This window comes from Onychomys torridus, chromosome 4, assembly GCF_903995425.1.
Source record: "Onychomys torridus chromosome 4, mOncTor1.1, whole genome shotgun sequence".
In the NCBI taxonomy this organism is placed as follows: Eukaryota; Metazoa; Chordata; class Mammalia; order Rodentia; family Cricetidae; genus Onychomys; species Onychomys torridus.
The window spans coordinates 54134474-54158759 of NC_050446.1; the positions used below are offsets into that span (position 1 = coordinate 54134474).

Genomic DNA, 24286 nt, shown 5'->3' on the forward strand with positions numbered 1-24286 from the left:
AGCGAAACAGGGCTAAAAGGAAATTAAACCATGTTTACCACATCTCACCTACTTTGTTCCTCAAATTGTGTTTGTGAGTTTCAAGGAAATTACAGCTACAGAAAATGAGAACTGGGGTTTAACCTCCTTGAGCAAATCTATTTCATCTCTTTCTTTTTAAAAACAAAAGTGTTGCCGATTAAATGTAAATGCTATCTTCATGGCTGATATCTGCTCCAGAAGCTGCCATCCCCCGAGTCTTCAAATCCCCACACTTCCCACATGCATTCTCCTCTTTCCCATTGCCCCCTTCCCCTCTCATGCCCAGCCACTTCTCAGCTCACCCCGATGCACTCACTGAACATGCTCCTGGAAATGATCCTGGCATATTGCTCAAGAGCATGGCAACAGGAACCTGTGCACTTGGATTCAAAAGCTACCTCTGTCCCAGACCAGCTCTGTGATCCCACTTGCCAGTCACTTGAGCTCTCTGTATCACAGTTACCTTGTCTGGGGAAGGCAAACATTCTTTGTATGTGTTTCATAGAGTCACTGGGTGGATTAATGAGATAATGTCCCTAAAGCCCTTGGCACAGTGCCCGGCACACAACAGGCTCTCACTAAATGTGAGCTTTTGTTATTAATAGTTACCTTTTATTTGTGGTTTTGTTCAGTGAAATCGCCAGGTAAAAAGGAAGGGAGAATTCTGGTAGTGTTTTGTTTTGTTTTGTTTCTAGAAAGCGAAAATGGGACAATAGAGAGGCTCATAAACTGAGGGAGACAGGAGAAGCAGGACGGGGAAAGCTTGACCAGCAAAGCTCCTCCCTGTTTTGTGCACCGCCTCCCCCCCCAAACACAGGGACAAAGCTTTAGCATCTTTAAGTCCTTATGCTCTGACCAGTGGCTTCACTTCAGAGCCAGCAATGTTGTGTTCAGAATCACTGCAGAGCGTAATTCAATAGAACCTTTTAAGCCGCATCATAATGCAGCCAAACATCAGAAGCAGGGGATGACGGACCCTGTGCAACTTATTTTTTACCAGGTTGGGAAACTGTGAAAAACCTTGTTACACTGGGGATAAAGCAGAGTTTACTCACCTGCAGGAGTCTACTTGGCTGATTAAGGTCTGTCCCTTTTGCAGAACATCGGCAGCGGAGTCTTTAATTTCTGTGTGTAATTCCTCATGCCTCGCTGCCAAGACAGGCAGGCTTAAACCCTCTGATTTAAGGAGCTTAAGGTAAGCTTCGACTTTTCCAAGTACATCAAATGCCTGCCAAAAAAAAAAAAAAAAAAAAAAAAAAAAAAAAACCATACTTTCATTTTCTGCTTTTCTAATTTAAAACTCTACATCAATGTGTACACGAAACACCGGAAATTAAAGCAGACCATTGAACTTAGTAGTTTGAACACAACAACAGAAAATGTTTTAGTTCTAGAAAGCAGCTGTGCAGTCCCCACTTAGGGAAACTTACAGCTTAGTTCAACATAAATAAACATTAATACCATAAAAGTCCTGAAATAACTTACATTGAGAAGATACCTGTATGACACAGATAGACACTAGCATGAAATTCGGAGAGTCAGACTGAGATTTTGTGTATTTTATACCATACACACATAATGGATGAGCTATTAAAAATGTAGTAGACTTTCATGACCCAAATATCTCCGTAATAAATCGTAAAGGGAAACTTCCTAATGAGCTATACATTGAACCTGAAGTACTCAGGAGACACTCAGGAAAGCACCACTCTGGTTTCCTCCCTTGCCTTTTAAAATATGACCTTGGTCCATTCCATCCAAGGTATCCATATGACCACAAGAGGTGATTATTATTCAATTCGGGAACAGTGCAAAGGCTGAGAGCAAAGTCATAGTTTCTGATATACTAAAAAAGATTATACAGGAAAAAGAATAGACCTTTCAAATCAAGGCGTTATCTATTTTTTTTCTTTATGTGTGTGCTTGCATGCACATCTGTATACTACTTGCACACCTGGTGCCTGTGGGCGCTAGAAGAGGATGTGGGGCTCCCTTGAACTGGTTGTACAGATAGGTGCCATAAGGGTGCTAGGAACTGAATCCCAGTCCTCTTCAAGAGCAGCCAATGCTCCTAACCAAGCCATCTCTCCAGCTACCTCTGTGCAAGGTATTGTCTTAAAATAAGATTTTTAAACTCCTTCATTTTCTATCTCCATTGGCAGAACTGTCCAACACAGTAGATGAAGTTTACAAAATTAACATGGAATATAAAAGAGCTGTTCATTGGCTACTGAGGCTTTGATGACATTAAGATACAGAAGCATTGGGCTGGAGGGATGTTTTAGCAGTTAGGAGTGCATACTGTTCTTACAGAAGACCTAAGTTTCATTCCCAGAATCCACATTGGGTGGTTTACAACCTGCTGCAACTCCATCCTCTTCTGGATTCTACAGACACTTGTATTCATGTTCATATATCACTTGCCCCCACCCCCAGCACACTATGCAAACAATCTAGAAGTAATAAAAATAGAATGAAAATATATAAGATAACAAGGATAATAAAGGAGGATTGTAATTTTTAAGAGAGATAAAGTAGAGTATAATCTTTATAGGTCTCCTGACAGCCCATTTCTGACCTTTGGCCTAGAGGGAGGATGAGTAGACTGAGGCAAAGAAAAGCTGATCATCAAGAGAATTCTTCCCTTTGGTGCTATTGGGGGAACCACCCTGCAGAATGTTCCAACACCACTCCTAAGAGAAGTTCTATCCCCAAAGGAACACGGTGCCATGGAACACCAATTAGTCCTGCCAAAGCCTTGAAGTCTAGCCTTTCTGGATTGCCAAGTAGGAAGCCACTGAGATTGGCAGGGTCCCATGAGAATGAGTCAAAATTCCCCACAGAAGACTGTCAAGGAGAATCCCAGACTATCAGAGACAAGAGCAGGTGGACTAGTGGAGACCGCAGGGAGGCAGAGACGTGTTGCTGAGTACGTTCTCATGGAAGACAGTTTGAAGGCTTCAGCAGTGGACTTGAGATGTATGGAACATGGGCCCCTGAGTTCAGCTTATTGTCTTAGGGAAGGAACATGAACAATCAAATTCAACCTGGACAGAATTGGAATCTACAGCAATCTCTCAAGTGCTCTTCTATGTTGAGATTCTCTTCTCCCTCCAATGGCCTCATACCATCACACCAAGGCCTTCCAGGTTTGCTTTCTCTAGCCACTGAAGCCTTTGAAAGAAACTTGGATACCAAGAACCCTTTCTTACTTGACCACGTTTCTCTTGCAGTTGGAAACAAAGCAAAGTGCAGCAATATGCTGATGCTAGCAAAGATGGTTTTTACAACTCTCTGGGTCTTTTCTAGAGCTCATTGAAGCACCACCAAGGAACAAGCACCATTTCTGGGATCTCACTTTTAATTTTAAGTTTGGGGTTTCTTATTTAGGATGAAAATAGAGGCTCTAGTTAATTGAGGGTAAGAAATAAAGTCAATGCCTAAAGCAAACTTCTGGCATCGCTAAAATTATCTTGGATTCCCTTAAATCCCACTTCAAGTTTAAAGTTGGTGAATTGTTGCATGTTATATTTATACTTTGGATTGATGAACTCCAAGCTCCACCAAATAAAGAGAAATCTACGTGTAAATGTGAGAATCTACTTTCTTCCTTAAAGAAAAAAGAAAAGAAAAAAAAAAAACAGCCTTAATATCCTTCTAAGAATAGACAAAGGATGGAGAATTCAAGGTACTATTCCTTGCTTACAAACCTCACTCCTTTTTTGTTTTGTTTTATTTTTTTGTTTTTTTGTTGTTGTTGTTTAGTTTTGTTTTGTTTTTCAAGACAGAGTTTCTCCGTGTAGCTTTGTGCCTTTCCTGGATCTCGCTCTGTAGACCAGGCTGACTTCGAACTCACAAAGATCTGCCTGCCTCTGCCTCCCAAGTGCTGGGATTAAAGGCGTATGCCACCACCACCCAGCTTCCATTCTGTTTTAACAATAAACTCATTGCTGCATTGAGAATTAAAGGAACTAAAAATGAGGGAGGATGTGCAGGAAGTACTCAGGCGTTGTTAGCTGCTACTATAAATCTTGACGACACCTCAAATACATCTTTAAAAAGTCTCTAAGAAGGGCACAGCCACCTGTTGCCTGCCTTTCATCCCATGGGGATTTCTTCTGTGACCCTACCCCAGGAGCGGCCTCTCTCAGACCTCAGCCATGGCCTCATTTTCATAGGGGTTAGAAGCTAACACTGCAACGCTGTTACAGATGCATGGGCAATGTCACTGTCCCCTCGTCATGATGCTCTAACAAAGGTATGACTTCCTAAAAAGAATGAAGATGGAGTGGAGGTCCAAACACGCACTAGAAGTAAGAGTCATGTGGCAAAGGTAACTCATTGACATGGAATCAGGGGAACCAAATGTTCTTCCATACTCTTTTCTCCAAGAGATCAAATGTTAGGGATACACTTCATGATTTCCCATACAAACTACAGCAAATGATCAAACTATGACAATATGAAGGAGATGACAGTTTTCCTTCCTTCATTAGCATGACACACACTCACACAGATCACCTGTGAGTAAGGTGAGCCAGATAGCATAAAGGAGTTCATTATTTAAGGTGCAAGATTGCTTTCTGTTGTCACAGTAAAATACCAAGACCAAAAGCAAACTCCGGAGAAAAATCTTTATGACACTTAGAGATTCAAGTCCATCATTGAGGGAAGCTGGAGCAGGAGCCCAAGGCAGGGAGACCATGGAAGGACATAGCTATTGGCTTGCCTTGTTACAGAACCCTGGATCACCTGTGCTGGGATGGCACAACCCACAGTGGCCTTGGTCCTCCACAACAACCACTAACCAAGAAAATAGCACAGACATGTCTACAGGTTACTTTGACGGAGGCAGTTCTTCCACAAAGGCTCCCTCTTTCCAGATGAGTCTAGTTTGTTCCAAGTTGACAACAACCAACCAGCCCACTCAGGTTTAAGCAGAAATAGGGGGATAGTTCTGCAGGCACAAAGAAAACTCAGTCTTTGGGCTTTAAAAGAATTTGTCTGTCAAAATGATATTCTCTGTGACTGGCTGAATTACATGTGAATTCCCCTTCTCTCATTCCCATGTAGAATTTGAAGCAGAATCTGTGTGCCAGTTCCAGGGATGATCTAAGCATCATCCTTCGCTCAAATTTCACTCATCCCGAATAGAAAAGACTCCTTTTCTATGTCCCTATCCATAGGGAACTTGATACACTGGATCTCTTTGCTGCAGTTACATCGTGGAAGTTCTTTCTGACAGGAAGAACGCCATGAGCCCCACACAGACTATTGGAATTAAAGTCTCCTCCCTCTTGGCTTTTCTTTTCACAGCCCCCTGAGTCTTCCATCCTTATATGTCCAGAGCGAATCAAGTTTTTATGACTAGACTGGGAGGAAAAGATAAAAGTACAAGGACAGTATTTTCTCCTGCTGGGTCCTAGCTCATCGGAACCATCTCACATGGTACTACTCAATCTCTCCCACACAGGGAGAAGACAGGTCAGCTCCTTGGAGCCCTAATATGGAAAAGATTAAGGAACTGCTTGGCTTTTGTTCTTAAAGGGGCCAATAAAAATAAGAAAAAAAAAAAAGAATACAAAAAAAAAAAACCCAAAAAAATCCTTTCCTGTTCCCTTTGTTGAGTACAGATCCAAGGTCAACTGCACCAAATCAAACAGATGGTATCAGAGAACGGTGTGTTTTATTCTTTTTTGTATATCTAAAAGACTCATGATTTAAAAAGCATGAGTCATCCAGCATAATTTTGCTGCCATGCTGGTTCACAAAGATGTTGGATAAATAACAGTGTTAGATTTTTGACTAATACATTTGGAAAGAGTCAATATTAGATAACAACAGAATGACACCCTGCCCTGAAAAATGGCCAAGGACACAAAACTCAAAACAGTTTCAGACCAGAACCTCTGATCCCGTCACCTTTGGAGGGTCAGGGTCCCTCTGGGTTGCTTATACAAGGACTCATGTCCTTACCTTCGTATCCCAAGCATCACTGAAGACAACTACAGTGGCTCAGGCCAGAGAACTGATTTGCTGTTCGAGACATGGCCGAAATTGCTCCAGCTTGTGAAGCTATGAAGACCAGGAGCTGGAGGAAGATGAATTTCAGGTCCTCTTCCCCAGGCCCCTCACCTTCCCCATCTCTTCCTTGCTTCTCAAAGTTGGTTTGCTCGCCCCCCACCTCTGCCCGATCCCTTCCAGGTGCAGGGCAGAGGAGTGGGACTAATAAGCTGTATTTAGAGCTATTTGTTGCTCAGCAGGTTTTCCTCACAAGTTGAAAAATACTGGAAAGGAAGCTTCGGATTGAATGCCAGTATCAGCAGCATGTTAATAATAAGGAAGCTTACATACTAACATCTTAGTCTCCCTGAGGCAAATCCACCTCATAAATGAAATGAGACTCATTAAGCAGAACATTAAATTCCTCAGGTCCATTCACCATTTTTTCTTTTATCTTAATTGACGTAAGTGATGTTTTTAGGATGATCTTTGTACTATTCATATGAGAAATCATATATGAATCATTTCTACTTTCATCCCTTTAAGAAATATCCAGTGACACCTACAAACCATAGACTCAGCTATGTGCTGGACATAAGATTTGCCACATTAGAGTGGCTGAAGCAATATGAAATGCATATGGATTGAAAGAACAATGGCTAGCTCTCAGCAGCACTTAGCTATGCTGTGTGCTAGCCCTGAAACACCTTCCTTAGATGGCCTGGTGATCCTGTAAGGACACAAAATTAGGATTTCTATTTTACAAATAAAGATGCTGGGTATGGGGGAAATTTAGTAAATGTCCAGGCCATACATTTAATAAATAAATTCAATAAATGCCAGGTTCATGCCCAGCCTGGCTCCAAGATCCACTATGTTATTATAGCAATCATGCTAACAAATATTTCTAAATTTTTCCTTAAGGTCCTCCAGTCTGTTTTATGCTCCAACTATACCCTTAAAACCTATATAATTTATTATCAACCCTAAAAAATTATGGAAAGATATTCTTGGGACTAAATGGGGATTTCTAGACTTATTTTTGAAGAGAAAACTCAAGTTCAAAACTAAACTGATGTGCTGTATAACCAGCTGTTTAATCGTTCATACAACAAAAATTTTAAACACTAGGTGGCATACAAAGATGATTAAGACACCCTCTCTCTTGGACAGTAAGAAATACCTCAGGAATAATAAGAACGGTCAATGCTGCCTGGAGACTTTGCAAGAACAATACATATGATAGTCTCTTCTATTTAACCCTACCTAGCTTCTCAAGCATGACACAGAAATTGTACCGGGAATTTGTTTTCCTTGGGTTTTGTGGTAAGATTTCCCCTTTCAAACTGAGCTTATCCTAAATACTTTTGATCAATATAATCTGTTATGAACAGCACAATACAGTTTTCTTTATTGTATGATATTTCCCTGGGGAGATAGAAGCAAATGTCCACTTACATGATATAGGACAGACTAAAGTAGAATTCTCCCAAAGTCCAACATGGACGACCAATGAGTTGGTTGGGCTTATTTATAGGACACGGGCTAGGGATTTCTTTACAGGATCAGGGGTGACCACAAAGAAGACATATCAATGGAAAGTCCCACCTCAGCATAGATGATAACCTTTGCACAGCTTCAAAGATAGTCTTTTCCTTGTGCTTAACTTGCTGCACACAATATATCCACTAACTCCACTTTAGTCTATGAGGCTGTGTGCATTTACAGACAAATTATAAAGAGGGGTACAAGAATCAGTGGCTGGAACCTCAGGTGAGGGGCCAGGGACTCTTCTCTTCTCCTATGAGAAAATATCAACAATCAATAGGTCTAGTCTTGAAGATGTCTTGCAAGTATCTATGGTTGGTTCATGGAAGAGGAAAGATGCTATGTTCAGAGGGTCCTCATTTCCAACAGACCAGGAGTTCTATAGTTTGTATTTCATGTTCTCAGTGATTCAAATGATTAACTAGAAGGCAGTATTCTAAGTGTCTGGGTAAATACAAAGTGAGACAGACATATTTTTTTTAGCCTCAGGGAATTTTAATTAGGCAAAGAGAAATAAATTTGCCAAGAAACAACTATACCACAAGGCTGAATTCGTTTGCTGCCAAAAGAGATATGTGTAGAGGTACACATGGAAGGACAGACACCCAATGAATACAATTATGACTTAAGGGTCCACTGACGAATTTACCGGAAACCACTTACTAGTGAGTAGGAGTAAAATCAAATAGCTCCTTTTCTATTTGCAGTACTGGAGGCAGAACCCAGACCTTACAGACACCAGGCAAACACGCTACTATTGAGCTATACAACCTCAAAACTGAATATCTTGACTACCAGATGTTTAAGGCTGAGGTGGGTTTGGGCACTTATGATGAAGGATGTTGAAGACATCCCTTATTTTCCATCATCTATTTATTATTTCTGTATTAATAGTTCGGCCACCTTCATTGAATATTTGCTGAGGTTTAAACAAGCCGATCGACCCCTGAGCTTTAAAGTAAAGGGTTCTAAACACCAGCATCATCATTCTATCAGAAGGACAGAAGGAAGATAGATGAACTGAAGATGTCAATTTTTGTGGTGAGATTTGACTTATAATCTTTTCAAGTTCTTAATCATTTCTTATATATTATATAGTAAATGATAAACAATTGCTGAGGGATGTCTTTTTATATGCTGTGAATATGTGTTTCTCTGATTGGTTGATAAATAAAGCTGCATTGGCCTATTGCAGGGCAGAATGGAGCTAGGAAGGAAAATCCAAGAGAGACGGGAGGAAGAGAAAGGAGAGGCAGAGAGACACCAGCTGCCGCCGAAGGAACAACATGTCAGCAGACTGGTAAGCCACGGAACTTTGGCAAAACATAGATTAATAGAAATGGGTTAAATTAAAATATAAGAACTAGATAGCAAGAAGCCTGCTATAGGCCATGAAGTTGGTAATTATTATGAAGCAGCTGCAGGACATGGGTGGGAGAGATTCGTCCTGACCAAAGGGCCGGGCAGGACCAGAGAAAACTTCTAACTACAAACAATAGCAACAACTACATATATATAGTAACCACTATATATTGTAAATATATATGTGCACACACACACACACACACACACACACACACACACACACACACACACACTCCTGAGTACAGCGTCCTCACTGAGCCCCTTGCTGCCTCTATTGCTTTTGCCATTCTTATCTTCTACCACATTCCTCAGGCAGTGACAGCCTAGATTTCCTGAGCACAGCCCAACTATACACCTTCCCTTTGTGTTACCTTCCCAACATCACTTAGCGGTCACCTTACTTGACACATTCCCCCTGGTCAGACTCTGCTCGGTGCTCCCCCCTGTGCTGGCCTTAACCCATCATGCCTACCCTACAGTACATTGCTCTGTCTTATAAACCACCCACAAGGGTCTGGATGCCCAAGACCACACCTGCCACTGGCTTTACTCAAGTACCTATCTGACACAGTAGGAACACAACATGCTATCAGGGTGTAAGAAGCTCAGTGGGAAAGCCAGTGTTCCAGTTATTTCTAAGAGAAAAGAAGTGACTTTTAAAAAGAGGAGTCCAAGAGAATAAAGAAATGGACTGGCAGTTAAGAGCCTGTGCTCTTAAGAGAGGACCAGAGTTTGGCTCCCAGGCACTCATGGCAGGTAACTCACAAGCACTTGTAACTCCAGCTCCAAGGGGTCTTACTGCCCTTTCTGGCCTCCATGGACACCTGCACTCGTGCACAGACATTCACATACACTTACTTAAATCTTTTTAAAGGAGGACTCTGAGGCATAGTGCTCAAAGATTGTACAACTAAAAGTAACTTGTAAAAATTTTTCCAACAATTAGTTTAATTTCCAGATTTCATTTACATCATTTTAAGAAAATCCTTCTCAATAATATTTTTTAGGTTTTCTATCTGGGCATGTTTCCTCTTTCAATCTGTTCAATAATTAGGTCATTGTAATTGTTTTCCACCAATGTGCTTAAAATATATTTATTTTTAAATTGTAAAATGAGGAAAACATATAGAAAATGCCATGCTTAATCATTTTGTTTTGTGTCAAACAGAAATGTGGCTCCAGGCATTGCTGTCTTGTGTTTTGAAAAGCAACCACACCTTCTAAAAGACACGCCATTTGCAATAGTGATGGCGGAAACAATGGAGACCATGGCACTATGCTTGACATGAGTACTTAGGTGTTTTGTGAATGCCTCAAATTTAGTTCACCTTGGCATTCATATTGACCATCTGAAGGTCAGACCGTGTTCACAAAATGGACTTGGCTTTAGGCTTTTCTGCTTGCTTCCCTCAAAGAAATTATGTGCCTGGGAACAGAAGGTAGGAGCATGAAACTTGACAACCTTAGGGCCATACTTGACAGATTTGGGTTCAGTCATGACTGTTGCATAAATAAAAGCTTACGCTATTCTGATTTTAACACACTGGATATTCATCCCTGCTTCATTCAATCCCAATCCCCAAATAACCATAACTACATCTTGGATGGTCTATAGAGACTAACAATTTTCCATGAAATGCTGAAAATATAACCCACATGATAACAAACAATTTCAAAGGATGAAAACTTAGAGGGATCAAGGTATGTTCTGTAACAGGTGTTATACTCGTGTTTCAAGTAATGAGAGTACAATTCAGAACACTATTGGGGAGCACCCTTCTCCAGTCAACTATTACTCACTATAAACCACCAATATTACCAGTTAATAAATGGCTGAATGATTTAACAAATAGGTTCACCAAATGCAGTAGGACACTCCGAAAAAGGAAGTGCGTCAATTCTTCATGGTTCAAACTTTGCATGGGGTTTAGAGGCTGGTTTAGGACCATTCCCTAAATATAGGAACATTCCCTAAGGCCCAAGTCTCAACATTGCCACCTGCTGCTAAGTCTAGGTTCAAACAGCCATCTCTCAAGAACAATACACTGCTCACATGTTTCTCTGCTTGAGAAACAGATTCAGACATTTTGAGTAATTTTCTCCAACTTCTAGGCTTATTACAAGGTATCAGTTGGGTTCCCAGAGCCATGAGGGGAAGGCATTAGGGGAATTTTTCTCTTTGTGGACAGTTAGGTAATTTTTACAGCTTCTTGGATCTCAAAATTCGGAAACCATTCTGACAGATTTTCTGCACATTTTGCTCTATATTGTATCCTCTGGATTTAGAATCGTGCCTGTTGCATAGAAGTTGCTCAATAAATATTTGCTGAATAAGTGACTACCTAAAGATGAAGGCAGTGACTGCCATGGATTTCCTGTACTGCTTATTCAGCGACTTCAATGAATGAATGCATTTGCTCAATCTAGAACTGGTAGAGAGGATATAACAATAAACATGAGGAAGAAGTCTGAGTATTATATATGACATAAAAACATTGTCTATTCTGTAGAGAAACTTTACATTTATTTCTTTCTGCTTATACAAAGTTGAAAAATACTTTTTGGAATGGTGGTGGTGGTGGTGGTGGTTATGGTAATGGTGATGATGGTGGTGGTGGTGGTGGTGGTGGTGGTGGTGGTGGTGGTGGTGGTGTGTGTGTGTGTGTGTGTGTGTATTAGGGTGGTGGTAGTTGTGGTGGTGGTATGTGTGGTGGTAGGGTGATGGCGGTGGTGGTGGTATATGGGCACATGTGTGTAGGGGCCAGAAGAGGATGTCGGGTTTCCTGCTATCACTCTCTGCCTCATTCTCTGAGATAAAGTTTCTCAAGGAACCTAGAGCTAAGCTGTCAGCCACCAAGCTCCCATGATCCTACTGTCTCTGCCCTCCACAATGCATAGTTCCAGGCATGCACAGGACTATATCCAGCATTTTATGAGGATCCTGGGATCTGAACCCAGGTCCTTACATTTGTGAGGCAAGTGCTCATACCCTTTGAGCCATCTCTTCAGCCCCTCAAAGAGCATGTTTTAAACCCCCTACAGTAAGCTGACATTCACACCATCCCAGTGTCTCATTTTCCACAGCACCAGCATGTTCTGCTCGTTGGCACTCGGCAGAACATGAGGAATTTCAGGCAATGAGTTTGTTTGCTAGGATAATAATTCTCACATCAGAAGCAGAATTGGTATCTGTGGGAAGGGCTATCTTTAGGCAGGGATTTCCTTGTCTCCCCCCCCCCACACACACACACAGCAGGAACAGAGCCACTAGCTATGGGTTCTGCAGCTAGCAATCTTCCCATTTGAGGTGATGTCAACCCTGAGACAAAGAGTAGACTTGCTGCTTTCTATCAGTCAGTAGATTCCTTGGGTTGAGAGTCCCTTTATTCACTCCTAATCATGGGGCAGACATGTGCCCATGCTGACCTCCATCACCCATGTTGGAATTGGGACACGCTGAGCTCATTTGCATGCTGTCCCCCAGCTACTGCTTTGCTGGGTCATCATTTGGCACTGACCCAGAAACCATGTGTCTTCTGTCAGTGTCTATGAACAGACAGCATGGGAGCTTGAAAGTCAGGTAAACTCTCAAGAGTCCTCAGTGTTTGGGAGTGTTTCATCTACAAGCACAAATACTCACAACAAGGAGACATCCTCCAGACACATCACAGGGAATTTTCAAAGAGAAAACAGCTTCTGAGATAAACAATGTAAATTAAAAGCTACCCTACTTACTAGTATACACAGAAATTCTAGCCTAGAAAATTATTATTATTATTTTAGGTTTTTGAGACAAGGTGTTTTTTTTTTGTATAACAGTATTGTCTGTCCTGGAACTCGATTTGTAGACCATGGTAGCCTTGAACTCTTAGAGATCCACCTGCTTCTGCCTCCCAAGTGTTAGGATTAAAGATGTGCACCAGTACCACCAGGCAGAAAATTATTTTAAAGACTTGGAGATTTATTTATGAGTTTTCTGTCAAAATAGGTAAAATGGTAAGATTTTTTTTAATTTGCAGAATCCAAAATATGAATCAAAAAATGTCACTTATAAGTCATAAGTAGAGTTTGATTCTTATCTTACATAGATTTGCTCTCTATATAACTTCATAATTTATTTTACCTTACTAACACAGAACAATGCATGCGGATGCATGATTAACCTTCCAATCTACAAACTCTGGCATCTGGTTCTGTCCCAATTCCCATATCCGTCATCTTTCACATTGAGCTATTTCTTTTTAATTTGGAAATATTTTCCTTAAGAAGAAAGAACTCTAAACTTTCCTGAGAACCACTGGCCCAAGTTAGAGCACAGGTAAATGCCAGCCATCTTTACACTTTGACTATTTAGCATGCTGCGGGATGAGATGGAGAATCCAGGAATCTACTTTTTTGGGTTCTCTTCTCTAGACCAGACTTGCATTACTGTGTGAGATTCAGAGAGTATCCACTCTTCTGTCTTTTCCCTCCCCTTCCTCCTTCCTAGCTCCCTCCTCCTCTCCTTCACCAATTCATCTTCTTTAACTTTTACAATTTCTCTCAGGGCCTGAAAATGAAGTCAGATGACAAACAGCCAAGGCAAGGTATCAAATAATGAATGTCGAGAGACCAAAATAATGAGAGAATGAGAGAGAGTGGGGAGGAGGAAGGGAGGGAAGGAGAGAGAGAGAGCGAGCATTGTCTACATTTTGCAAGGCTATGAGCTATGCGGCTTCTATCAGAAGCATTGTTTTATAGAAACACATTCTATTACTCTTTTCGTGAGCAGCAGTAACAGTCAACTTGAAAACAGCTCACTCACTCTGTAGACTAAAGCTGTGATGGACATTTTACAACCTCTTACTTCAAAACTGGGCAGCTGAAGAGAAAAAATAGCTAGCAATTAACATCTACTCAGTTCACTATCTCCAGCTATATGCTGTATCTGTGTCTGGCATTAAAACTGTGAGACACCCCCAAAATCCCATAATTAACCAAGAGTACTTGTTTAATAGGTTTACTGTAATTCTGTCCTCTCTGTTTTCAAATTCTACCTCTCATCTTTTCAAAAGATTTTTGTAAGTAAAGAATTTCACAATTAAGTAACCATGGAGCTCACTGTACTCAGAGCTCCAGTATTGTGATTTTTAGAGCCCAGTGTGTATAGCTTCCCTCACCCTATGCTTTTTGCCTCATATTTATCTTTAAATTGCTGAAATTTAACTATTTAAATGATTCCAGTGCAGAGGTCTGGAGGTCTATGTTACTGTGGCAAAGGTCAAAAACGTTTCAGATCATATCCATGCACATGGAACATCATCTCTGTGTATAAACAATAGCGATGCATTGCTCATGGTTCCAGAGGATGGAAGGCTGAAATCAGGAGGGGACAAGGGTTCTGTTGTGATGAAGGCTCTTTCCTGGGATGTAGATTGACTTCTTGTGTTCTCATGTAGCAGAAGGTGAGGTGGAAATCCTATTCTAGAGGCGCCACCCTCTGACCTAAGGACTTGTTACTGAGGAGTCAAACATTACCACCCCATGACCATCTGCTACAACAGTGAAGGCATTTGCCCAGGAGTAGTGGCACCCTTCTCCTACACAAGAAGACCCACTGAAGGTCTGTAGCAAGGCTCTCCCTTGTCTTACTTAAAAATGTAATACCAAGGCAGAATGGCTGATTTGAGGCAGTTTCTGACCTTAGGACTTCATATGCACAGAAGACTTATAATATCTATGTATTTCTACCTAATAAACTAAAGAAACTGTTTTAAAAGAACAAAAATGGGCCAGGGATATACTTAGCATGCACAAATCCCCAGTACTATACAAACTGGGTGTGGTAATGCATGCCCCAAACTTCAGCTAGTGGGAGGCAGACAAGGAAAGTTCCGATCAAGGCCACCCTTAGCTACATTGGGACCTGGAGGCTACCACCCTGAACTACTCTTTAAAACAAACAACAAAAGGTGTTTTGGTAACACTGTTAAGGTTTCTTTTTGACCTGAAGTATTTTGTATTTCCTCATCTCTGGGAGAAACATTTTAATATGGAGAATAGTGTCTCCCACAAACAGACCAATGGCAGCTCTAAAGAGGAACTTTTTAAAAGTTATTTCTGTTGTTGTTTATTTCTTTGGGTTGTTTGTTTGTTTGTTTTTGAGACAGGGTCTCACTCTATAACTGGCCAGGAACATGCAGACCAGGCTTGGCCTCAAACTCATAGCCTCCTGAGTATAGGATTAAAAGTATGTGCCACAAAACCTGGCTTTGGAGTTACTTTAAAAACTAACTCTGTACACATCAAAACATAATCTCTTAGCTTTGAAAAACAACCAATAGCCACAATAAGACTGTGATTTTAAAACTCTTCTATCAGTTTGCTATTCTACACAGAATTTAGCCTTCTATGATGTGCCCTGAGCAGTCGACATAATGGGTCTCTTATTGGTCAGCCCCAGTACCAAAGATTATCATCTTGACCTCACACTGACCTTCTTAGCCCTGTTAAAAAAGTCATGTGCCATTGTCAACCAGGCTTTTCTTTCCACCATGAGTCGACCAAACTCTTCTTGCAGTCGACTCAGTTTCTGGTTAGAGAGCTGGAGGTGTTCTTTTTCTGTGAAGTCCTTGGACAGTAGGATCTCCAGCGCCTGGCTCTTCAGCTTCTCTATGGTTGAATTCCATTCCTGCAAGAGAACATCCTCTTTAGTGATTGCACAGACACTGTCACAATTGAATGTTTGTCCTCCCTCCCCAAATATAAACGTTGACATGGAATCCTTGTGATGGTTTTAGGAGGTGGAGCCTTGGGAAGTTAGGTCGGAGGGTGGAGCCTCTGTAAATAGGATTTCCACCTCTCCTGCTGCCGGAGAGAAAGTTATTCTGCATCCCAGGAGGGAACCCTCTTCACAACGAAACCCTTGTCCCTTCCTGACCTCCAGAATCATGAGAAATACATTGTTATTGTTTACCAGCCTTCCTGTCAAGTTACAGCAACAAGAACTAAGACACCCACTTTGTTAATCCCTCATAAGATTCAGGGGACATGTATGAGAAATCTGTCACTATATTTTCCAGTCCATAAAATCTAATAAATAGTGTAGAAGCAAATGCTACATTGTGAGTTTGAGTACCAATGTGTAGTTACAATAGAAAAGGATACAGAGGACAGGCTCCAGCAGAGGAGAACATGAGAGGGGAAATGGCAGAGTGACTGATCAGCACCCTAAATGCAGATCCCATCCTTCACTGCTACCTCTACCCCTAAACAAGCTCAGCATCCCTAAGTCGTTTTCTTCTATTTGTATTCATCAAAGTGTAAATAAAAGTATCCCTCCCACAATTCAGTCTCCTTGTCAATGGAGTGAGTATATACAACAAAGGAAGAGAATCACATGTCTACAGCTATTGTTTTGTGTTAGCCAAGACAAGGAGAGATTGAGATTCATTACTCATCATAAGATAAATACCTGTCAGAAGGCAGTGTTTTCTTCTTGACTCTAGTTTCATCTACTAATGCTTCACACTTAATGATAAAATGACATAAGTATATCAGAAAAAAAAAAAACAAAAACCCTAACTTTCTACTTTATGTGGCATGAGGGTTAAAAACACAACCAGTAGAGTAGAAACTATGAGTTGGAATAAACCAGTATTTATGGTAATTTCTTGAGTAAATTCAAGTTTCTTGAGTGATGCCAAATTGGTCTTCATAAAGCAATAATTGCTTCTAAGATGGTTGACTTATCAGTGTGTATTTTTTTTTTTTTTTTGGTGTTGTTGTTGTTTTTGAGACAGGGTTTCTCTGTGTAGTTTTGGAGCCTGTCCTGGATCTCACTCTGTAGACCAGGCTGGACTCGAACTCACAGAGATCCCCCTGCCTCTGCCTCCCGAGTGCTGGGATTAAAGGCGTGCGCCACCACCGCCCAGCCATTAGTGTGTTTTCTGATGCCATCTCAGTGACAATGAGTAAAGCACAGGGCAGTTCATGAAGCTCAGAAAATTCAACGTCAGACTTGAACATCTCAGCCTGACTCTGTCCTGGCTTGTCTGCTATGCAAAATATCCTGTTACTAAATTCCATTGGTTATATTATGTTGTATAAAATAAGTCTGATTTTAGGGTCACATGCCATTAATGTTTCCATTCATTTTATAAGACACACCGAATACTACATACATGGTACAGTTGGGAACTTCAAAGAAAGAATAAAATGTAGCTTCATTCTTTAGCAATAAGTAAATTGTTATCCCACACAACTATCCTCTATTACATTATGAAATATATTCAATATGAATACACAATATGGTAGTGCTTTCCGTGACAAGGAGTGGGTCTTGAAGGTAGAAATGGTACATACTCTTTTGTAATACCCATGGATCCTGTCCCAGTATCTGTTCTAGTGAAAACTGCTTTGATCGAGGGATATGAAAACAAGCAAGGTAGGTTGGGGGGTTAGAATGGGGGTGGAGGAAGAATGGGAGGAGCCTTTGGTGCGATTTGGGTGTGTTTTTTTCTAATGTTTTTATAGACTCGGGAAAGTATGTTACAAATGCCGACATAGCCCATAAGAAGGACCTCTGAGGCTAGCTCCTGGGTCTCTGTAACAGGCTACCTTTCGGGGAACTGAGGATACAGATTCCAAACTCTCCACATTTCTCACTGACGAGAAAAGCTGTGCTCAGAGGCACGGGCTTTGTGCCACATGCAGTCTCAAGATCACTCACTTTTTAAAAGATCTTTGTGTCCCCACTTGGACAGAACAAATACATTTCATGGCATTCTTCTCTAAAGCATGGTAAATATCCCTCCCACTTCAAAACCAGCAAAGACCTGTTGGGAAAGAACAATGTTCTTGGAGTGGCACAGTCCCCAGCAAATGCACCAGCCCTCACTGAGTATCAACCCTACACTCTTCTCTCAGTTCTATCATGATTTCCTAATATTTGATCTTCATGTACAAGTATTTCTTTTTCCCAGTTCTGAGTTAAGAGTAACGGGATGTTCCCAAAATGTTATTGGGTAGTGTGATCCTCAGTGTTAAAGGGAACAGGGTTTTGTGTCCCAGGAATTCTCAAATCTCTGCTAGGCTGGTATGTGCCAAGACCTTCTTGGAGGCCCTGAATTGCCTGCTGGTTTGCCTGCTACCTAACTCTTCCTGATTCCTTGTTTCTTTTTCCTTATTTCTTTCCATTTCTTTTATGTTTGCATGTGTGATGTGCTGTGCAATGTGTATGCATTGGTATCTTTTGGCATGTATGGATGCTCATATGTGGTCACATATCTGTCAGTGTATGTGGAAGCCTATGGTTGTTCAAGAATCATCCTCAATAACCTTTCTACTTTATTCACTGAGGTAGGATCTCTCAATCAAACCCAGAGCTCACTGATATGGCTGTTGCTAACTAGTCTGCTCCCAGGTCTTCTGTCTGCAACTAAGGTTGGAATTACAGGCCATTTATGTGCAATTCCAAGGATCCAAACTCCAGCCCTGACACCTGTATGAAATGGACTTTAGCCACCGAACCACCTCTTTAGCCTCCTTCTTTCTTTGTACATTTAACTACCCACTAGATCCATCTCAAGATTTTGTGCCTTTATTTTTATAATCCATTAAGACCTGTGGGACAATTAGTCTTGAACTCATGTGAAGAAATGCTTAATGCATGAAGATGCAGAATAAAACAAGTGGTCTTTTTTTAAATTGGCATTGGTTAGAAACTTCTGCATTCATTCATGAGGAAGGACCCTTAATAAATGCAAAATCTGGGAATTGCTTAGTATGTTGTGTGTAAGGAAAATGCAGATAAAATCAGAATACAGAGAAATGGTTCATAGCCATGGTATATTCTGCTTGATGGCTTGAAGCTTTAGGATGCCATACTAACTGCCAACAAAGGGTGAGCACTGCTTCTCCATTGTGTATGGCAGCCCTGTGCAAGTGTTCTTCCTGTATCAGCTCATGTCATCTTGACCCAGCCCTCTAAGACCCAAGCAGTCATCCACAGTTTAACCACAGGGTCACTAGCACTCAGAGGAAGTGTGCCCTTGCTAATCTCTCAGCACTAGCAAGAAAAGGAGTCAAAATCTAAGTGCAGGGTCTTTCCACCAGCCCAGCCCCAGATCTCCATGGCAGATGATACAACACTTTTTCACCAATAGCAGGAGGATTTACCTTATTAGCTGAGAGAGAGCACCACTATGTTTAAACCTCCATAGGGCCCTGATCAGGCCTCTGTGATGATAAATGCCTTACACTACCCTAGGGTTTTCTGATTTCAAATCAGAAGCCTCACTACTGCAAAACAAATGCTGTATCTATATCATTAGAGATATAATAGAGATATAGATAAAATTAAAAAACTACTGCCCAAACTCGGGTTTAATTTTGTTTTACCAATTGAATGAAAGAATAAAGCTCTTCTCTATAAATAAGGAGAGGGATGCCTGTTCTTTCAAAATAGTCATAAGTCTTCCTTTAGGGTGAATTTTCAAAACCACACAAGAGAGAATGTTCTGGCACAGAGCCGAGTGTGTGGAAACCCCACTGTCACTTGCAATTTTGAATCCTGATAGAAAGATCGGGCCTCGACCTTCTGAAGAAACCACAAAGAGCCGGGTTCAGCCTCTTGCCTCTTTCCATTCTTAATTACAGTCTCACACGAACTCTGTGGGCATTAAACGAAGCTGGGTGCATTCACTATTTCTATTCAGTCTTCTCAGAAAATTGGCTCTGTTTTCTTTGGGCAATCTGCAGGCAGTTCCTGATGCATTTCTATACCATTGCGATGATGTATTTCCCGGGGCATCTTTCTAAAGGGACACTTTAACTGTTTTATATATATATAAATTGAAGATGAAACTTTCAGCGGTCATCTGAACTCATCACACTTTTTAAAAAATGAAGTTGCCAACCTTGTCAGGGCTGGGGGAACCCAATGGAGAGAATCTTAGTTCTTTTTCTCTAAACCATCCCTGCTGTCTCTTAAGTGTTAAACTTCTTATGGGGTTTCAGTCACTTTGCAATAAAACATTTCCAGTGTGTGTCCCCACCAGCAGAAGCCAAGGTCTGCCATCTCCCTGGCTTTCCAATTAGACAGAGGTGCATGCATATATCCCTGACCCAATAAAGTCGAGTGGCAGTGTGGACTCCTGGGCTCAGGGTGTCTCTCTGGGTCATTCCATTATTTTCATTTTTCACTCACAGTAGTAACCCTTTTAAACTGTACCACTCGGTATTCCATTTGCTATAGAAATTGAGCTCCTCTATGTTCCCTTGATGGAAAGGGTACTTTAAAGAGGATTAGTGTGGCTAGACAAGAAAGGGGAAAGATTTTTTCCTTTCTTTTGTTTTGGTTACAGTCTTAGGCTAGATCTTCAAATGAAGTTATGGATTGCCATTAAGTGGGTTCCAAAAGTAAAATACGTTCACTAGTCCAATTCGAAAAGCAAAAGAAATTAACAATTGCGGTATGTTTAATAAGCTTTTCTTCACACAAAACATCCCCACAGAGGAGAGAATGTAATAATTCAATACCTTATGATACATTGTCATTCTAGGCTTGATTTCACAATGTAATTTTGAAGTGATGGGAGACGGACAAAATGCAGCAGAGAATAAATGTGTAGGAGAATGAAGAAACTCACTGATGAAACCAGATGGGGCAGAAGCCCACATTGAGTTCCTGTACTGTTCCCAAAGCATGGCTGATTCCAAGACCATCTCAATGCATGCAGACCATTTCTTGCTCAGTCTCAAGTCTGTGATCACATTTCCTTCAGCACCAGGAGAATTAACTCATTGACAGAAAATCAGAATTTTATGTGATTGCATTAGCAGATGGTACAAACAAACCTGGCAATTTTAATCAGAGAACATTTGAAAGTCTGCTCTGAGCAGACGTGTTTTTGAAAGAAATGTTTACGCTTTGGAAGAATGGCAGCAAGCGGGCAGAAAGCACACATTCTGATTATGTCAGGTTGGACCGTGAACTGTTCTACAGGTTCCCATCACTATGTGCCCTTTCAGGCATTTCCAGGCTGACCTGTGCCATTGTAGGGTCATCCCAGAGAAAAGGGGCTCCCTTACACAGTCCAAGTGTGCAGAGTGCACTGCCCATGGGCCATGTGCACTATGCCCTCCTGTGGTGCATTCCTACAAAGGCACAGACTGCATACAGAAGTCTCACCAATGGATGAAAGAAATGTGCAATTTAGCCTTCCAATAGAGAATTCTGGAAATGAGCAGGAGGTGGGCCTGCAAAAATGCTTTTTATTCTTAACTTTTTAAGTAGCTGTAGGCTAAACTTTTCATTTGAATTCTACTTCCCCAGAAAATCAATGCTGGCACCACCACTTGGTGGTACTACTGTTTCTGTAGCAGCTTGTGTTAATTCAATGACTCCTCAGCTGTACTTCATGATTTGAAGTACTCCCCAGATTTGGTTTATTAGCCTAATTATTCATAAATAACCCTGCTGAGATCGGGACTGATAGGCTATGACAGAAATGACAGATATCCCCAAATTAATTTCTAAATATGGGTTAGGTTGCTTTCTCATATTGCAAGAAAAACAAATAAGAAGTAATCCCCAAACGCTGGCTTGAAGTCTGTGGGTTCTTTTGTTCTTTCCAGTGTGTGGCCACTGAGTTGGGCAGTGCCGAGCAGGTGCTATGGCTGCCACTGAAGCAAATGGCTGCTGTGTGGCCCAATAGTGTTTGAAAGCAAACTATAAAAACAATAAAATGCATGATAAACACGTCTCCCCAATAACGATTAGAGTACAAGTAAATCTGCTTGCTCTTCCTTAGTTTCAAGTAAGATTTTAATTAGGTGGGAAATTGGAGGGGGTATTTATAGCACAAATCCCAATTGGTCTTAATAATAAAAACCCTGAGCCAGATAGTGGGGTAAATGCTAAAAGATCAGAGAAGTAAAGGAACTAGCCACAGCCAACTCCTCAGCCTGAAAAGGGTGAGCTCCTGTCTCCTCCTGCTTTATATTCTTCTCTCTGCCCAGCCATATCACTTCCTGTTTCCACCTCCCTAGTGCTGGGATCAAAGGCATCTGCCTCCACTGCCTGGCTCTGTTTCTCTTTTAGACTGGATCAATCTTATGTAGCCCAGGATGGCCTTGAACTCTTGATCTTTTTGCTTCCTCCTCCCAAGTGCTGGGGTTAAAGGTATATGCCACCCCTTCCTGGCCTCTCTGGTTAACGAGTGGTTAGCTCTGCTTTCTGATCTCCAGGCAAGCTTTATTTGTTAGAGCACAAACAAAATATCACCACAAGTATTTTCCTAAGATACATGTTTTCTGAGAACCACTGTTCTTTCTTCTTACATCTTGGCTGTATTCTTTAGATTTCTTGCCCCACCCCCCCCACAAACTTTTTTTTCCTAGTTGATTATTACTTTATTCAGACTGGTGTTTCTTTTTTAAATCAAAATTAATAAAAGCTTGACTGGCCAAAACCTTTTTATAGAACACAGTTTATCTATAATCAGATCAACATATTGGCTAGTGAAGTAGATGTACTCATGCCCTGCAATGGCTTAGTGTTTGTTAGAGGATCTACTGGCCATGTATTGAGGGCATGTACTGGGCTTGTATTGAATCAACTATAGGGAAAATTATGAGGTTTCAACCTCAGATAGAAATTCTCCTGCATGAAATAGGTTAAATTAATAGAAGGAAGGTTTCTGTTTGTAGTTTACATACAATGATCATCAGATAAAAATTAGAACAATGGATGTAAATGCATTAAGATCTCCTGAGAAAGTTTTAAGAACACATTTTTAGGTTTCCTTCATATCCACTGAATCATAATTTTTATTGGCAGGGTGGGAATTTTTTTTAAAGCTGAACATTTGTTTTAAAAGATTTATTTATTTATTATGTATACAGTGTTCTGTGTGCATGTACACTGGCAGACCAGAAGAGGGTGCCAGATCTCATTATGGATGGTTGTGAGCCACCATGTGGTTGCTGGGAATTGAACTCACGACCTCTGGAAGAGCAGTCGGTGCTCTTAACCTCTGAGCCAGCTCTCCAGCTCCAAAGCTGAACATTTTATTGAAGCCAGAGAGAATCAATAATACTTCTAGCCCACCAAATGTTAGGACTATCAATGTAGAGTATTCATAAGGTACTAATAAACAGGTAACAAGTGGTCTAGAACATGTTATAATCATTCCAATAAATGGAGGTTGGATTATATAATCACAGTAGTTTTACCATTAAAACTCAACATACTGGTCTCTGAAAAATTATGCTACTGCCTTGACAACTTGCAAACCTAAAATTTAAATTCTATTTTATAAATCCAGTAAGATTTGAAATGGTCTATAGAAGATACAATGTCAAGTAAAATCCTTGTCTTCATACTTGGCGAGTGACTTGTAGGGCAATCCATCATGGGTTTGAATCTCTCTGAAGCATTGTTGACCATCATCCTGATTTGTGAAGAACTCTCACACTGTGTTCTATTTTATTCGTTCTTCATGCCATTGTCTCAGACAAAGAACTCATGGACTTAACGGGAAAATGAAAAATAAAAACCTTTTTTTTATGTTTTTCTTTCCTAAACTTTTCAAAATACCTATATAGTTATTTTAAACTTTTCCTGTAAAACTTTTATAGCTATATAGAGAAGATTTATATACTCTTATGTTCATTATAGGAGCAAATTCTTGCCTCTAATGGTATGGAAGACATCCTCTATTTTCAAACAAAATGTACTCAACACTAGAATTTCTTCCATGTATCTCCCTTTCTGTAGGATCTGATGCAGCTTGTTACTGAACTACAACACTCTTACTCTATGCTCAATAATCTGAAGTAGCAGCAAATGACACCGGGGTGGGTGTTTTATAACTCTCACACTGAATGGGGAACCATCTAAAAAGCATTCTTCCGCATTGCTTAAGGATAGCTTACTAATATCAAAGGAATCCTTGTGAGCTCAAGTAGGAGCTAAGCAAATGCTTCATATAAAGTGCCCATCCCTTCTGGTTTGGAGAATCTGAGATGCTCTCTCATGCGACTTTAATCAAGAGCAGACTTCTAACTGGGGAGCATGGAAGTGGGACTGGGTAGAAGGCATGGGGTGGTGCTTGTGGAAGACATAACCCTGGCCTTGGAGGTGGGACTGGGTGGAAGGCAGGGGGGCGGTGCTTGTGGAAGACACAGCCCTGGTCAGAGCAACAAATCAAGGCAAGATGGGGTGCCAGGGGCAGGGGTAATAGGGGATCTTGATCATAAGATAAATGCAGCTGACCCAGAGCAATACTTTCACCAGCATTTCCTGTGGGCAGAGATGTCTAAGACAAGGCTTAAAAGCAAGGTGGGAGTGGTCAAGGCAAATGAG

At 40.9% G+C, this 24286-nt stretch overlaps 1 protein-coding gene across 1 annotated transcript in view; it reads right to left on the reverse strand.

Annotated features, from left to right (window-relative positions):
• Ccdc141 (coiled-coil domain containing 141) overlaps nt 1-24286 on the reverse strand; it is a 160211-nt gene that overhangs the window by 62868 nt on the left and 73057 nt on the right. Inside the window, 2 exon segments of the mRNA XM_036185814.1 lie at nt 1077-1249; nt 15413-15607. Coding sequence (XP_036041707.1) covers nt 1077-1249; nt 15413-15607 — 368 coding nt within the window.